Source organism: Paralichthys olivaceus, chromosome 22, assembly GCF_024713975.1.
Source record: "Paralichthys olivaceus isolate ysfri-2021 chromosome 22, ASM2471397v2, whole genome shotgun sequence".
NCBI classification, from domain to species: Eukaryota; Metazoa; Chordata; class Actinopteri; order Pleuronectiformes; family Paralichthyidae; genus Paralichthys; species Paralichthys olivaceus.
The window spans coordinates 6,498,866-6,517,794 of record NC_091114.1 but is presented as its reverse complement, the minus strand read 5'-3'; the positions used below and the strand labels follow the sequence as shown (position 1 = coordinate 6,517,794).

At 44.6% G+C, this 18,929-nt stretch overlaps 1 protein-coding gene across 1 annotated transcript in view; it reads right to left on the bottom strand.

Moving 5' to 3' along the window:
- Window positions 1-18,929, bottom strand: part of efnb3b (ephrin-B3b) — a 74,431-nt gene that overhangs the window by 28,614 nt on the left and 26,888 nt on the right. The window contains exon 2 of the mRNA XM_069518514.1: window positions 7,918-8,207. Within this exon, the coding sequence (XP_069374615.1) occupies window positions 7,918-8,207 (290 nt within the window). The remainder of the gene's footprint in view (window positions 1-7,917; window positions 8,208-18,929) is intronic.

Sequence of the window (18,929 nt, the reverse complement as noted above, 5' to 3'; positions counted from 1 at the left end):
AGAAAAGTTTGTGCATCTGTGTGTTTGTGTGTGTTAGTGTGTGAGACAGACAGTGTAGGAAGGTTAAATGAATCATACAATGTTAACCAGGCCCAATCCAATTAGGAAGGGATTCTTCTTGTCTGACCTTTAACAGGAGAGACGTATTCACACTCGCTCACGCAATCAACCCCCACCCTGCCAACACAACTACAAACACAAACTCTCACAGACTACACAGTCAGCCTTCCAACAGACCCACACACAAACGTGACACGCAATCGCACACAAATGCACCGACCGCTCGCACACATACACAAAGTATGCATAAGCAGTCAACCAAAATCCCACACACACACACACACACACACACACCCAATCTCGCAGACAGTAGTGCGGCTGATTGCTGACCTAAATCGGCCAGGCGATCTGTCACTTTCTTTTACTCACACCCAGCACACATCTCTCTTTTTTCAGCTGTACCCTCCTCTTTCTCTTCTCTCTCTCTCCTCTTTTTTTTCCCTTGCCAAAATATCCCTCGCTCTCTTCCAGTGTCACTTTACATCAGCTCACTCTCGTCCCTCTCCTCTCCCCTATTATCTTTGCCAGGAATGCCTTGACCTCATTTGTATCCCGCAACAAAGATGTCAATATACAGTATGTTGCACATTTGTTGCGGCGTCTACTGCATGTAAGTATTCTTGTGTGTATGATAAAGGTACATATGGCGAAGCTCGGGGGAATCTCAGGCTTAATCATTTCAAAAACACTTAAGTTGAGCTCTATTCTTTAAAATAGAGTCATCTATTCTACTATTCTCACTGAGTGTTGCTGATGTACTTTATCTCTAGTGGGGAAATTAGTTGGATCCATTGCACCAAACCCCTGCTGACCTATTCTATTCCATTTTCCACTTTTGCACTTTATTTGAGGCTATTTTCACGCATGAGAGTTTAACTGAGGCCGTTTGCCCAAGGAATGTGATGTGTTTGGTGGAGTGTGAAAAATGTGTTGTGGGCTCGTGAAGCATTCTCAGGTCCAGCTCAAAATAGTTGTCAGGGGTTGGCTTGGAGCGAACTCAAGGCACGTCCCGTGAGGGCCACAACAGATGAGAAAGCCTTATAAAGTTGAGAATGTGTAACAACTTCTCTAGCGTGTTACTGTTAACAGTAAGGGTGGTCGGAATGAGAGGGAACTGGTTTGTAAAGAGCCGCTGTCAGACACGAACACCGCAGAGTATCCACTCAAATGGTTCCAGACTTACTCTGGAGTTTGAAGAATTTTAGCAAATGAAGCTCTAGCAATCAAAACCCTCACTACTACTTTGTTTCTGACATTGTGTGGGATTTCCACTTCCTTCTTAATCAAGAAGTGATCAAAATCAAAGAACTGACAAGTCATCATTAAAAAGGGTTTGAACACAATTCTAATATCAAGACAAGAACTCCTGAATACTCCCCATGTTTGCTTCAGCACTTTCTCAACAGGTATTCAAGGTTATCTCTTTATCTATGCCCAAAGTAAGGAGGAGATATATAGTGCCACACAAGCATTTCCATTTCAGAGGGATTATTCTGTAGAAAACAAACCACGGGCCTAGCCTTAATCCCCTCACTGTGGTCATCTTGTTTCTCCCTCTCTTCCATCCCCTCCCTGCAGCTCTTCCTCTACTCTCCCCTGTGTCTGTGGTTTCTTTAGAGCCTGGCAGGAGACTCAAATCAGAGGGCTTAAACTTGATCAAATATTCAGCAGATATAGATTTCTCTGCGTCCCTAGATTCTCCCCGTCTCTTCCACCCAGCTGCTTTCTATTCCTCCATCCTTTCCTCAAGTCTTGCACTTTGGCACTCCTCGCCGCAAACAAAGTTGTGTGCCGCGCACGTATGTACACGGGGATTCAGGGGGAAAATCACAGCCTAACGCAGAGTGGCGGAGAGGTGCAGCTCATTTAGGCTGCAGTGCAGTGCTTCTCTCCGCTTCCTCTCCTTCATTGTCTCTTCTCTCTCCTCTATTTCACTCTGCGTTTCGCTGTCGTTCCCCATCTTTCTCTCTCTTCATCTCTCTCGCTGTTTCTCCCCCTCCCCTCTCCTCCCCTTCTTCTGTCCTTCCCTCCGCCCTCAACTGGATTCTGTGTCATTTATTTCAGCTTAACCCTGATAAATAAACCAGTGAATACTCCTGCATTATTGAACACATTGATGTCTGCATGCGCTGCACAGGCCCCCGAGATGTCCGACAATTAGACTACCTACACACACACAGACTGTAAAAACTGAAAATAACTTGTTCTTATAGACCAAAAAGGTGACACACAATAATCAAATAAACACACATCTAAATACATTTACAGTCTCACACACACACACACACACACGAAACAACACACCATCAACATTTCTGCACAACCTGACAACCTTACCCAAAGACACAAATATGCAAGCACACAAAGTTTTTTCTAGGTGTGCAGACTCCAGTCAGCTCGTCTATTATTCATATTAGTGAGGGATTGGCAGGGGTGGGGGGGTGGATGTTTATCTCTGCCATTGTGCGACGGCGAGCGCTGGGCTCTCTGCAAAGCCCCCCGGGGGCCGCTGCTCCCTAAACACACCACTGGGAGCCATTCATCCGCACACGCAAACACGGCCCCCTTCATGTCCATCCTACATATCCATGCATGCACGCCGGAGCCGCACACAAAAAACCCCTGCACACTTTCGTACCTGTATCCGCCCCACAGGTACTCACACACAAACAACACTGCCATCTGTCTTAGCGAGCGATAACAACAACAACAACAACGCTGCAGTCCCGCGGTGACTGACCCGCTCACCACAACAGATCTGACCAATCCTTGTGTGTGTGTGTGTGTATTCAAGCAATGTGTGCATGTGTACAACAACAGGCTGCTTTGAACACCAGTGTCTGTGTGAGTGCATGTATTATGAGAAAGCCCCTGCGTATGGCGACGTGAGCATGCATATGTTAGTGTGAGCACCAGGGATGATGTGAATGTTTGTGTGTGTGAGAGAGAGAGAGAGAGAGAGAGAAAGAGGAAGGGGTAGGAATCACTCACATATGAGGTCATATGTATGTTGACTGTGAGCATGCAATCATTCACTGCTGCAGGGTGGTGTGTGTTCAAACATGTGTGTCTAGGTATGTGCATGTATTCATTTGTGTGTGTGTGTGTGTGTGTGTGTGTGTGTGTGTGTGTGTGTGCGTCCTCCTCCCCTGACATTAGCCACCGTGATTGAAAGTGACCGCGCTGTTTCAGTGTCACCCTTCAGACGAGATGTTGTGTCTGTGTCTCAACTGACACTCAAATCCCATTCACATGAGTACACAGAACCTGCCTCTGTCCGATGTCACCCTCCTTTATTCTCTGTCTCCGTATCCCTCCACCTCTTTCCTTCCATAACTATACATGCATCTTTTCTTTCTCCTTCCACACCCCACCCTCCTCCCTGCTGTGACTCAGCTTCTCTGCAGATTCCACTTCCATTATTCGAGTCACAAGTTTGACTGCAAGCCATTACTTGATGTATTTTATCCCATTTTTGCACAATGTGTGTGTGTTTGCAACTTCGGACAATAAAGTAAATAGGATTAATATAGAGAATTAACAGGACAGCATTAAGTACCATGTAATAACACTTTGATGCCACTTTCATTTGAAATGTTTCCAGACTATATTTTGTGATTTTTAGTCCCTCATCCTGCTCTGCACATTTATTTTTAATATCACATAGTGTTGCTTTGTAAACAAAAATAAAAAAAAACACGACCGCCCCTTGTGCATGAGAATTAATCTTCAAAACGCTGCAGGGACATGTTCACAAAAAACATAACAATAATGATAGTAAAAAAAAAACTAGACAATCTACACTACAGGTTTTCATCAGATTTTACATGGATGATTGTGAAATAGCTGGAGACTTTTTTTTTTCCACCAAAAATCTAAAAAACCAAAGTAAAACCATTTGCACAGCTGGACTGCTCCAAGATTAAGTGAGAAATTACATTTTTTTTGTAATGTCAGTGAACTCACCCTTTACAGGGAACTAATCCAGGGCCAGTTTTAACAACAGCTCCTCTGTTCTCCTCATGTGTGCACTGTCTTTTAAGCTGCAAGCCCAATCAGCTGCACGGAGACAGTTTCCTCCTGCAGTCCTCATTAATAAGACACGCCATCAAGACACACACTCTGATTGTGAATGTGAGTGTGTGTGTATGAGTAAGTGTTCTTGTGCATGCATGCAAAGAGTGTGTGTTACACAAGGCCCTGGCGCCTGCTTTCAAAGGATTCATTAAGAGCAGTGAAAGGCTTGATCTGCGGTTTGGGTTGATGTACTGAGCATGTCTCTCTCTCTCTCTCTGTGTGTGTGGCACTGAGATTTGAATGGTAAAAGAGATGAGGAGAAAATAAGGGAGGGAGAGAGACTTGGGGAGAGAGACATAGACAAAACAGAGGGTGAGAGAGAGCGAGAGAGTGTTTGACAGAGAAATGGGTTACATGAACTTTGACCTCACGTTATGAATGAAAACATCAATCAATGAGTATAACTAATCAATTTCCCCCAGCCTTTCTCTCCTCTCCCCAGGACGCGGACATTTCGAATTACATTTAATGGGATTCGAGTAATCTGATTACAAAACAGTGGCATCTGGGATGCATTAGCCAGCTCAGAAAAAGGAAACTTGGGGGTTTTGTTTGGATTACTTGATTTTCTCAAGAAACAAAGATTATTTTCTCTCCCAATGATCTACCATACCACTTGTTGACGATCACAATGTGAAAATCAAATTATGAAAGATTTTGTGTGACGGAAACCGATTACCCGGTGGACTTTAAGCGAGTTACTGGCGGCTTGTAATGGGTTTAACATTGAAATTAACCTCCGCTACTTTGTTTCCTGCTGCTGCCTCGCCATCCAACCACTCCACAACGCCACTTTCTGTGTGTTGCCCGGTCTGCACAGTGAGCAAATTGAATCACACTATGCTATAGATTAATTAAACCAAGATTTCCCTGAGGCTTCTGCATACATCGCTGCCCTTAACGCACACATGCAGGAACATATACAGCAATTGAATTCAGGGACACACTATAGTCCGCAGTGTTCAGTGCGTGCGATATCCTCCCTGCAGGGGCCAGTTGAGCTCACGCAAGCTGCAGCAGATACGTGGCTTCAAATGAGCAGCAGGATTAACAGTTATTAATTATCTCACAGCCTCATTAAGTGCACACAAGACTCAATACAATTCTTCATTGAGGACACACAGTCAAAGACACACCGCTTCACTATATACAAAGCTATCTGGTGTCTTTATCGATAAGTTATCAGCACTGAATGCTCTCTGCAGCCTCCTCACCTCTGCAGCTCTCCCTCTCATCAAATGTGTGAGTAAACCTGTATGTGTCTGTCAGTCTGTGTCTATCTGTTTGTTTGTGTGTGTGTGTGTGTGTGTGTGTGTGTGTGTGTGTGTGTGTGTGTGTGTGTGTGTGTGACCTTGCCGCTGTCATTGATTGGGCTGGAGCTGTCAATCGATCAGTCTGGCCTGCGTGTGGAGATAAAGGTGTTTCTATCTCTGGACGCTGTTTGCCGAGTGGGAGTGCGGAGAGAGATGGGCAGAACAGAGACTGTGGACAGCATCTGGCTTCTCTGCCTCCACATGTTTTTGGTCCTGCGAGTGTTTCGAGAGCGTATTTACTTTTCTGCAAGGCAGCAAAGTCGAGATGTTGAAAAAAGGCTTGTTTACTCAAGGACAAGTGCATGATAAACAGTCAAAACAATCCTCTGGGCGTGTAATCACTATGTGCAAGATTAGAACTTTGAACCCTGGTCACTTGGGTGATGCCCGAGGAGAAAGCAAACATAAAACTACAGAACTCGTGGGGACAGCGACGGGACGAGAACGTTTCTCGACGAACACTGGTCGAGCTCATTTCAGTCAATGAGAAATAAGGCAATAAGAAAATCTCTGGATGATATAACCGGCTTCAAACCTGCTGAGTTATTACTAATGTATGGGTGCCCAGTAGCAGATTTCTGCCAGAGTCTTTTGGGTCTTTTTGTGAATTCTAAATATGGATAACATCAAGAAAATCTGTCAACCTTTCAAACTTAAAATGTGGTGGAGAATTGTGCTGCAACTCTATTGTACTTGTACTTCAGTGTTCTGTAGTTAGGTGCATGTTAATGTTATGTTAATGTGATAAAACCATGCTATAATGTGCCAAACAAGCATAACAGTGGGATAATCTCTCAGCTCTGACAAATACATACAAAAATCCAATCTGTCAGCAAATGTCCTTGCACATAAAATGGATTTTAAACCAAGAAATGGTTTAATTTAGCTATCGGGTGTCTGTTTTAAAGCATCCCACAGGTGTCGGAGTCTTGAAGACATATTTGATGGCTCTTCTCGTTCTGCTGTTTAACATCTGTCAGTCACTGAATCAGGTATCAGCAGGTATCAGGTGGCATGAAGTTTTCCTTGCGGCTTATCGGGCCAAAATTCCTGTCTCAGTCGGTCCCTGGGTGCATGGACAATACACTAACACACACACACACACAGCATAGCATATGGTTCTCTCAGCTCCTCATATCTAATCGGAGAGAAATACTTGTACGCCGATAATGATACAGGAGAAATATGCCCAGTGCCTCACCTCTCTTCACAAACACGCCAGGTATGAGAGGACTGATCGTGAAAAAATGAGCGCACCTGAAAAGGGCCGAACAAATATAGACAGCGAACAGGCACGGGGGACTTTTCAAACTTCAGGAGATCTCATATTCTCTTTGTCTCTTTTCTGTCTATCTGTCTGTCTGTCTGTCTGTCTGTCTCCCCATCTATGTCCCAGCTTCCTCCTCCTCCTCCTCCTCCTCCTGGCTCTACCCGTTCCCTCGTTTTCAGATTTTTTTTTTCCCACTCGCAGATGAAAAGAAATGAAAAGAGCATTTGCACACCTGAGTGAATACAGCTCGCAGGTGCGTGGGAGGAGAGCTATGGGAATCAAACAGGGTCTCTCTCTCTCTCTTTGTCTCTCTCTCACTCCTGAGGTGTTTTTAAGCTGCTTGTGTTTGCACTGGAAACTTGTGTGCGTGTGAGTGTGTGAGTCGGTGTGTGTGTTTGTTTGTGTGTGTGCGTGTGTGTGTGTGTGCTGCTCCAGTTATGCTGAACGCTCTCAGCTCTCAGTCTGAATTTAAAAACAGCCCGCAGGTTTCGGTTGACGCGACCTTTCCTCGCAGATTGCTCCGTCCGATACAAATGCTTTGGCCCGGCTCGCCTTGATGACCTCATCGGGTCTTGACAAAGCCCAACTCCAAACAAACCTCCTGAATAAACCAAAACAAACTGTGCCTCGCTATTTGCGGTCACTGCCAGGATGGTGGTAACAATAAACAGGCCCCGGGGCCTGCGCGGCAGCTGAGTGGGACAAAGAAACAGCGAAGAGACATGCACATGTTACAGTGTTTCCAGACACAAAATCCCACACAAGGAGCAAAGGACAAATCCTGGGGACACTTCAAAAAATGAAAATAATGTCCAGTGTTATTGCCTTTGGTTTACCATGGGATTAAATGTGAGTGTGTCTGAAATGATACCCTAAAACGTTTGAAAAAGTAATTCCATCTTATTGCAATGGACATTTTTTTGCAGTCCATGTCCCATACTGTATCCGCCCATGGACCGGATCACACACACAATCGTCAAACCTAATTATTCTGAACACACCCGCCCAATCATCACCGCCATCAGTGAAATAAACAAACACACTCAGGCACAATCAGAAATCAGTCATGCAATCATAACAACCCCCTCATCACCTCCCACACACTGCAATAAAGCACAGCGCACGCTCATAAACACACACGCACACACACACTTCATCCCCTAATCTCCAGTGCTGGTTTTGCTTCCTTGAACTCACCGATGATGTAGTAGTCGTGCATGCTCTTGAACTCGTGGCCCCAGAGGTTGGGCGAGAACTCCTGGAACTTGATGGTGAAGCGGCGCTCGCGGGTGGGCTCGTCGCACGTGAGCACGATGTTGGGGGGCCCCATCACCTCGCAGCGGTCCGCCTGCTCCCGCGTCGACACGAGGTAGAGCTTGTAGAACTCGTACTCCGGCGTGGACCTGGCGGTGTCCAGCGGTGGGCAGATGAGGTCCAGCCGGTCCCCGATCTGAGGGTACAGAATGTAGCCCTTGTCGTCCCTGAACCTGGAGGGAGGGAGGAAAGAAAAGGAAGAAAGAAAATAGAAAGAAAGAAATGAAGGAATCAGGGGAGAAAGAAAGGAAAGAGAATCATTCATCAAAGTCTTGTGCTTCCTGCAACAAGCAATATAAACCAGTTCAGAGCCACCTGTCCTTGCTGCTGAATGAGCAACAGATGGGTCCTTTACCTCTCTTATTTCTACTACTTCATTATTATTTTCTCTCCTTCGTGGGGAACAGGTGCTTTACAGAGTAACTGCTGTGCAGTCAACTGCACAAATAAAATTTTACCTCACAAGCTCACGCAATCCCCTGTTGACCCCATGAAGTAGAAAGGGGAAAAAAACGGAGGTGTGATCCACATGAGGAAAATAACCACCAATCTAAAGCCAAAATGAGAAGCATTAAATAAGGTTTTTCCTGTGAGCCGCCCCACAAAAAGTACCCTCTGTTCACACAGTTGTGAGTGATCTTGTACATTTCGAGACTTACATGTATTTTATATGAATGCAAAATGAAAACAAAAGCCTGGGGTAAATTTGAGGCGACACAGAATCCAAAACAAGACAATAAAAACCCTGAAAACAAATGTGAAGTGATTAAGTCAACGGAAAGACTGTGGAATGTATGCAAAAATGTGAACGTATGCATGGAAAAATGAGAGTGAAATATTGTAAACAACAAGAAAGAAACTTTTTCTCTTTGCAATACAAATTTTCTCACCAAACATTCAGAAATGAGAACTGAGGCGTGTCTACAGAGGAAAACGCAGACGGGTATCGCTGCAGATCAGTGGAACGAAGTTGCCAATGCACATCTCAGGTATATACGCGGTTAATTACTTTGCTAATTAGCTGCCTTGATATCAGTGTGTCATCCTCTTCTGATATGAGGGATGTGCCATTCGCTCGTCTAGCCCAACTCATGATGCGACACCTGTCATCTGTGAGAAGTCTGCAGTCTGCAGTGGTTCTAATCCAAGACTTTTATTCCATTTAACAAACTCTGCTTGAGCATGTTTGATTTTTGCCATCATAAAATATTACAACCCCCGCTTTGAGTGAAGAGCTTCGATGCTGCAAAGTCTCAATCTCGTTAAATTGCTTTCCTAGACGTAAACCAGAGAAGGTTTTACTGGTGATATTTCACGTGAAAAGTGAAATGAATTCATTTGCACAGATCCAACCGGGTTGGACGAAGCCCCGCAGCCAGAAGCATTCATGGAAAGTGGTGTCGCAGCATGGCGGGGTGCTGGACTCACCGTGGTCTGCACAGCTTCCAGAGGTCTTTCCGGAGCAGGGAACATGAAGTATGGCCGTCAGAGCGGCATAAACTTGACAAATGACTCAGACACCCTGTCAGTCCCCTCACAGCACAGGGCCGTCTCTTGCTGATAAGGCCAACTGCTATGAGTTATCAACTTGCTTCTTGAAACTGATGATGACTTTAACTTTGACCTAGTGCTAGCATGCTTGGCTAACAGTGGGGAAGCAGCAGTCTATGCACACAGTTGAAATAAACTAGTGCGGGGCCCAGTGTGTGGAATGGGCTGATTTCTTGGCCTGTATTATTATTCCTTGTCATTAGTGACATATACTGCAATATACTATCACTTTTTATTGTTTGTGCGAGAGGTTGTGTGCATAACTTGTTATCTGTCTTTGGTGCAGAGTGTAGTTTCTAGTGTTACAAGTGTTCATCCTCCCTGGTTTATCTGAAGTTAAGCTTTTATGATGTGTATAAATGTTTTCCAGGAAATCGCGTGTGCAGCTTACCTATGAATTTGAATGATTACTGGACTGGTGTTAATTCTTCATAAATTGTTTGCCATGTCAGAGGTTCGCTGTTTATTCAAATTTTATCGATAGTAAACGTATCACGTGTCCCAGTCGCACCAGATTCCGCACTTCACTTCCTTTGGCCCTTGCCAATACACATGCCAAGCTGATAAGATGAATGGTTCGCAAGATAAACGTTCCATACACGGACAGACAGACATTTGTGGAATTAGTAGATAGATGCCACAACTGATGGAAATAAATAAATAAAGTGTTTAAAGCAGCAAAAGATAAAACACTCTGATGTGAAAGTTAATGCCTGTAATGTGAAGAAGCCCATTTTCTGTTACATCTGACTCAAAACGCTGTTTCTGTGAACATCAAATGCACATGAACACCCGGGAGTCGCCACGCTCAAACCTGATTAATTATTCTCTGTGTTCTGCTGTCAGGCAACTGTTTGACCATAAAAAAATAAACAACACAGGATCACAAAGCACGAGCAGACTGGGAATTTTGTTGCTTAATTGTACCATTTAAAAAAAAAAAAAGGGACAAATACTACTCACACATCACTTTCATTTGTCCCTTAAATAATTCTGTCCACCTTTCAGCTACAAATAGACTTTCTTTCAGGCCTCCCCTGAAAAAAATCATTCCAATTAATCTTTCTTTTCTCTTTATCTTTCTACTAAAACATTAAAAAGCAAAAACAGGTAAAAAAGACTGTAAATTTCTTTTAGCGCATGTTTTTATTTGTTATAGGATTTTATGAAATTTATATTGTATTTCCATAAAGATGTGGACTTGCAAGAGATAGATATAAAAAATAAGTTACGATTGAAAGACACAGAGAGCCTGACGTTGAGGCCCTAGTGTGGGTATAGCTCCAAAAACACTATATTCTACATTACCTATAAATGCAACCTTGCAGTATTTTTGTTAGACCCTCACGGACAGTTAAAGGTAAATGTCCACAGCCATAAAACTTTACTCCCACAGTTTTCTAACACAGATGTTCCACTAACATATTGAGGCGTCCAAATCTAAGCAGAGATAACCTGATGATATCACAGTGACATCATCAAAGTTATCTCAGACCCCTCCACATGTGCAGCACGAACCACAGCAGACATAAACTGATCTGCATGAGTAAAATGGTTTGAATGCCACACAGTTGTTCCACAGTACAAACAGTGATACATGACTATAGAGTTAAAACAGCTGTGATGTACAAAACATGCATTATGTGTCTTATGCTGGTCAGCTGTCGCATTCCTTTACCCATAGGCCTCCTGTGGCCTCTACTGTGAAATAGGATTTGTGGTTATCAATAACTCCAGGATTAACTTAAAGACTTAATTCATGGCTCTGACAGGGTCGTTCATAATTAACGTCTCCAACTCTTCTACATGAACGTGCTCGTATGGCTGGGTGAGCAAAACCAGGATTAACTAAAACGGCTGATAAGCTTGGGGGTACAGGCCATAAGGTTGGTTGATATTAGGTTAAGTCAAGTCGGATAATGAAAAGATATCCTCCTGGGTATGTTGAACTTGCTTCGTGGTACAGGTTTGTAAACACCACTGAAGCCACACCAATTCGAGCCAGACAAGATAGTAGGCAGGCATGTGACATGTTATTTCCTGATGCTTTCAGGAAGAAAGAGAAGGACCCTTTACCACAGACCTTGGTCTAAAAAGCTATGAAATAAAAAGAAAGGGAACAAACTAAAAAGCATAATATGGGCATATACCTCTTAAACACCAAAATAAGCGGATATATGCAGGTAAACTGAAAAAAAGGTGATCAATTCAAGGTAAAAGAGACTTTAGTGCAGCAATACAAAGAGGTGGAGGGATTTTGCAAGTCTCTTGTTGTACCTGCATCTTCTGACCACATCCTTTGCCTCCATGCGGGCTACATCCACCTCCTCGCACTGCAGGCACTGACTGCCTCACACCTGCAGTAAACTGAGATGTAAGCTTTATCTTGTTGGCGTGTTTGGCTGGCGGCGCACACCGAGGGGAACCGGAGAACGCAGACTGAACGGTGGAAGAGCATCGGCTGAGGCAGGCCCAGAGGCCTGCTGGGAAGCCACTGTTCCACTTCTCATTACCTAGGTCACCCGGGGTTATCAGACCGTACTCAGACTGGAGAGGTAAGCACTCAGCCTCACTCAACACACACACATTTCACCTTCCTGTCTGCCTCACACAGGCGAGCACTCACACCATTTATAGAGTATGAACTGTAAACATGGTGGTGGTTCCTGCGGCAAAGCCTAAACAGAAAAATCTTTTCAAAACACACACACACACAGTCCCATACAGAATGGTCTCCTGCTAAACACAAAAGGTTTGCCCAAACACATCCACCCACATCCAAACAGACAGGTTTATCTTTTCCCTAAACATGAACACTGAAACCCCTACACACACACACACACACGCACACGCACACACACACACACACACACACACACACACACTTACAAAAACAAGCACCTTTTGCTTCCTGCATGACGCATTCTGTGAGTGGTATCTGATGGTACCCTGAGTCACAGTCGAGCTGCATTGCAGAATGGCAGAGCAAACACGCACAGACAGAAGGGGAGCGAGAGAGAGAGGCGATGGTGAGTGTTTAGGTAAAGTGCCACTGGGCAGGTGCAGTGCTCGAAAAAGAATGACAGAAAGAAAGAGAAAAGAGGTGGGAGAAGAAGTGGGAGAGAGGGAGGAGGGGGGTGTGTGTGTGGAAAAAAAAACGTATTGAACATGTCAGGCGAGGTATGCAGCAACAACAAAAGAAAAGTGGTGAACAAGCAGAAAGGAAACACATAGGCAAAGAGAGGGCTCCACAGAAGGATTAAAATGTAACATGGAGGATGAGGAGGCGAAGAGAAAAAAAAAAAAAAGACACGAGAAAAACAAATTAGAGAAAGGGAGAAAAGAAAGTGAGAGTGAATTGCAGCACATTCCTGCGACAGAACTCAATTTGCTGATAGGTCCCATGCTCAGGGTGTCAGATTTGTGGCGTTAACCCAGGTTAACCTACCGAGTGAATGATGGTGTGTGTGTGTGTGTGTGTGTGTGTGTGTGTGTGTGTTGTGTGTGCACTGTAAATAGGATTGGGTAGAGAGACCCAATCTAATCACATAGCTGCAAGAAAAATAGTTTGTATTTATCCCGGAATGCACAGTTTCCCTCTCTGTGTCAGCAAACCTCAGTTAGACATACACTCTGTATCTGATGTATCAAATCCACCTTCAGAGTTTGCTCCGAAAGTGCAGGACGGTCTGTGAATCCAACTTCCGGCAGATGAGTGCAGGAGGGAGAGAGGGACGAGGGAAGTGAAGTGAACTCACAACTTTATATAGAGTTCATCTGTGACCACATCTAAATAAATCATCCCATTCAGACACAGCCCTGAGCAACATTACGTTTCTGCCTCTGCATTTCGCTCCAAGAAACATTCTCCGTGTCTGTTTTTTTTTTCCTCCTCTCCCTCACCCATGTAGCTGTCCACTCTCTCTCTCCTTCCCTTTTTCTCAGCCGCTAACAATAGAGTCATTCATGTGGCCACACTTTGAAACATGGTGTGGGGGGTTTGGAGGGGGCCAGAGGTGACACCAAGGAGGGAGAGGAGAAAAAGCAGGGGGAGGAAGAGAGGGAGATGAGGGGGTTACCCTCTCTTCTTTCACTGCAGCTCTTTTATGAAAGCAGAAACATCATTTTCTCAACCCAGGCGGCGGCCCGGCGTGACCCCCGAGCTGCGCTGAGAAGACTCGAGTGTCACTTTCCGTGACCTCCCCCACAGACCTTTCACACCCTCTGCTTCTCACCCACCCTTCACTCATCCCCCGTGTACCCTTCCCCTCATCTCCATCACACTCTTTCAATGTGGCAGATACACTTTTTACATTTAAAACACTATAAAAAATGTTCTTTTCTATATCTAAATCCCAATAATAGAAAAATTAAGGAATTTGAGATCATGCACTTATGTGAAACAAATCTCAAGTATGTGCTCAGACTGTGTGTGCTCCTGTGTGACCTGCATGTGTCCCTCTTTTCTCTTGTCCATCTGCATGTTGTCTACGGCTGTACCTGCTCTGGGCGGCGCATCGGACGGCTCTAACATTTCCCAGATTCCACAGGGGCAACCCGAGCCGTGTCCGGACCAATGGCGGGCACACAGGTGCAGCAACGGGGTGAGTGGGGGGGCAGACAAGGGAGGGTGTGTGTGTGCAAGTGTGTACGTCTGCGCGAGCACGAGAATACTGAGCGGAGGCGGGGTGAGGGAGTGCAGACGAGTGTGGGCGCAGAGTCCGAGAGAGACAAATCACAAAAAGGACGAAGCACTGAGGTAGAGAGAGAGCAAGGCGAGAGAGGAAAAAAAAAGGGAGAGGTGGAGCATCAAAACCAAAACAAACACACATACAGACAAAGACAGATCAAGAACTCGGTATGATCGCCACCAGACAGGAGAAAGAATAAATGGAGGGATACTGGAAGCTGGCTGAGAGTAAAAAACTAAACTGAAATCAGTGTGAAAGATTTACTCAAAACTATCCTAAGCTTTGACCTCCTCCCCCCACTGAGGGGGGTTGTGTCCTTGAGCTGACCACGACCTGGTGCGAGCGGGAAACCGAGGAGAGACGCCACAGCACCGATCTATTAGGGAATAATAAACGACGGGGGTGTTCGACTCTGTGGCGGGGGGAGATTTATTGGGGGCCTTGTGCATAAAGCTGTCTGCACTAATCTCATGGTATACACTGCGTAATCACACAGACAGGGGCCCCGAGTCCCCCCCACCCCTCCAACCCGGACCGGCCCTGCCCCACCCGCCTCTTTTTAATGTACACACACTGTCAGACGCACTGCAGGGGAGCACGCACACTAAACAGTGTGCAAACCAATCGGCTACGGGAGCAATACACACTCCGTATGGTACAAGCGTGCACACACACACATACATACATACACACACACACACACCCGCTGAGCTGCAACACCTGCAGGCCATCTAGTAGCTGTCTAAAGTAAATCCGCTGGGTCTCATTTGTTGGAGAGGTGCTTTCCAAAGAATGCCACAATGAGCAAAGACACACACACATACACACAAACACACACGTGTACTCTGCGGATAACCTTAATTTTGAACAAGTCATTTACGCCCACAAGGAATCTTTAAACAAAAAGCAACAAATGTACATTTCAGCTTTAATTCTGCAACATAAATATCTCTGTTCTGATTGCATTTGGTGCGATCAAGTCTCCAAAGAATAAAAAACTGCTTCTTTATTGTGAAGAAAATCTATCTCATCCTGCCCGCTGACAGACTGTTTTACCTACTTTAAGGAAAATATTATTTCAAGCTGCGGTGCTGGATTAAATCACTTGCTACGATGGATGTTTTTTTTGCAGAGCACCCACACAGCGCACGGGCTGCGGTGGCTATCGTTTTCCACTGTGCTGCTGGAGCAATCACCCCTGTATGCTGCGTCGCCCAGAAACACCCAACTGTATGTAATGTAAAACACATGTTCAGGAGTTTATAAAACATCAACTCAGCCTTGGCTTGGCCGGAGTATTTGTACGAGCAGCAGCTTCATCAGGTTGACCTGTTGCATCGGCATGTCTCACTTAAATCTTCAGAGTGCCGCTCCATCTGAAGAATTTTAGAATAAAAGATTCAGGAGCTTTTAAATGTTACTCCTGCTGTGTTCTTTTCATCTTGACCCAATCTTTGATCAGCCCTGTAATCGAATAGGACTTCTTCAATGCTGCTACAAAGCCTGTTTGCAGCTCATTTAGCAGGTTAAACTTGAGGTATAGAGTTAAAAAAATGATATTACGATGTAATATTACTGAATCAATACTTTGTTCCTGTTTTTTTAATAATACTTTAATTTATATAACTTTATATCGGAAAGACAGTAAATCTATCAGGAAATTATCCAATTCTCGTATTATCTTTGGCAGAATAATTGTCATCTTAAACTGTTCTAGAAATTAATAACCAATGATCATAAGTTAATAGAATCTCAGCATTATCTTTGCATGCTCCCGTCAGTGCAAAGGGCAGACAGACCGTTTTAAAATACCCATAACCATTATTACTGTCTTCATTAAAGAACCATATACCCTGGAGAAGAGCTGCAGAAAGTGGTCTTTGACAGTTTCTATAGAGCTAGAGAGAGGGGGGGGGGGGGGTGTAACATTTGTGCGAGATGGAGGGAGAGCGAGAATGGTGAGGAGGAGACAGAGAGGGAGCATATGGACCGAGCTGTAATGTGAATTGATGAGAGTTTGAGTCTCTCTGGAAGGCGTGGATACCCAGATACCGCTGAACATCTCTATTATAGATGGAATAGAAGGATGGATGAGAGTTTGATGAGGACATGGAAGAAGAGAGAGAAAGCTGGAAATCTTTGTTTGGTAAATGATCGTCTCTTTAGTTAGGCAGAATTATAGCTGCTTCCAAACATGACATGTTGATCAACTAAAGCCTGTTTTCCACTGGTGAAAAAAAAAACCACTAACACCCGATAACATCTGGCTTTTGTCTGCAATGGGAATGGATAAAATTTGTGTCAAATGACTCTGCAAGAGTTTTATTAACAGAAACGTGAGAGAGCGACTCAGTTGCCGGTGCGTTCCTGACGTCCAACATGGGACACCGAGGACAAAAAACTGAAATCCTCCACTGGCAATGGAAAAGGAGTTCATCACCTTTTTAGCAGGTTTATTGACATTTAAAAAAACTGCACATATCCACTTATTTTGTGAGAAAGAGGAACTTTATGATGCAAAAAGTTTAACATCCCTTCCTCCACTGATTCGTTTGGTTTGGGTCTAAAACGCGCTATTATTTCAGTAGAGAGATTTTATCATAGTGTCATAAAATTCTCTCGATCTATTTTATTCTTCTCCAAAACGTACGTGCACTAATCAATGCTTTTTGTATTCTTGTGACACAGGCCGCCCCGAGGCCGCTGGTGGACCTGTCGTCTGAAGGGGGGGTGGGGGGAATCAAGAGGCAGCTCGTGCTTCACTTGCAGGTGGGTGGAGTGTGTTGAAGTGAAAATTGACGACTGTGTCAATGTGAGAGAAGGTGAATGTGAGAGAAGCTCCGTCTCTGTCTACATTTGGAGATTCAATTATTTTCCAGCAGCAGACGTTGCCATTCATCAAACACTTGTCTATATCATGCATTCACCTGTTGAAAGGCACAAGGGTCTGGTTGCTGCTAGTTTTCTTTATTCAGGTTTCTTTTTTTTTTTTAAGTCTGATGTCAAAAAAATATTTTTTGTTAATCTATGATCTTTTTGTGCCCGGAGCCGCTCACTCTGACTTTTGTGTTCTCACATTCAGCCCCAGCAGAGAGTGTCAGGAGATTATCTGGTGTCTGAAAGCAGCAACCCCATCCCAAAAGCCTTCATGCTATGGAAAGGATGGAGAGGGAAAACAGCTTTTCAGCAGTCAGGTGGAAACCTCCTCCCCTTAGAACAGAAAAAATATTTTTTGCCAGAGGACAGAACATGACTTCAAATCAATGTTAATGTGGCTCCGTCTGAATATGGTAATTTGCGACTCACATACATAACAATTAGGTGATAATGCTGTATGTCAGTGTTTTCAATTTGCTTTGTTGGCACAGAGCAGCCAGAAATCAATTACGCAGCTTTAAAGCTATATATGTGAAATTGAATGAGGGGGAGGGGGGGGTAAAGGGTTACAAAGAAAAAGAATGAGGGATAAGCCAACTATGAAGAACAGTGTGAACAAGGAAAGAGGAGCAGAAGGTTGATGTAAAGTCAGCGAACACTGGAAAGCCCTCAGGAATGTCGGTGGCGAGAAACGACAACAGCGGTAATGGTTTCCATATGATGAGAGAGGGAGGGAGGGAGGGAGAGGTGGGGATGAGAGACAAAGGAGGTGGTGAGGAGGATGCTAGAGCGACAATGATGAGACTGAGGCGGCAGAGAGAGACAGGAGGTGGGAGTCAGCAGGTAGGGATGCTGCAGAGCCTTGTTTGAATAGTTAGTTGGCATCATGGGACTTTGAAGGTAACTCTGTCCTTGTCAACACACACACACACACACACACACACACACACACACACACACACACACACACACACACACACACACACACACACACACACACACACACACACACACACAGCTGTCCGGAGGCGGTCCAGAATGCTGCAGCGTCGGTGTCACATCCTGTACATATCACACCCCGTGTAACCACAGAGACACGGGATGGAGGCACGCTAGCTGCTTTGGCATTTACAAAGAGCACGCACACACACACGCACAGACCGCGCACGCCCTTCGCGTCCCTTGCTGCCGAGCTCCTGCCGTGTTCAATACATTCCATACGATACAATGCAGTGGACGAGCGTATCGCATTGAGCTGAAACTTGTAGCTGCACTGCGAAGAGAAACTAGAGCTAACTAACCAACTCCTCTCCTCTTTGAACAAAGCTGAACGACGCAGCCATATTCAGGTCAACAGAAACTTTTCTCAGGCAAGCATCTCCCTCCCTCTCTTTCCTCCCCACCATCTTTCTCATTTGCATCCTTGTTCCTGTTTTTTTTTTGTGTGTCATGTTTCTGCTCCTGCATCTCGGTACGTTTGTTTGCAGCTTCTTTTGACTCCTCCAAACATTCACTATGTTGAAGCGACTTCGTGAAGAAACTTCATGATCGATCTCTCGTGTCATCCTCGCTCTCCGTTTCTCCACCTCCTTTTGTTATTAGTGTCCAACAACGCAAATGTAAGATTATCTCACATTTATATATTCACGTCTTATCCTAACCCTCAGATTTGGAAACAAGTTGTTTTCAGACTAATCACAAAATCAAAATAGCAAAACCTAACAGCTTTGTATGATTAACAGGATGTCCAGGAGAATAACCTCACACTTTACATAT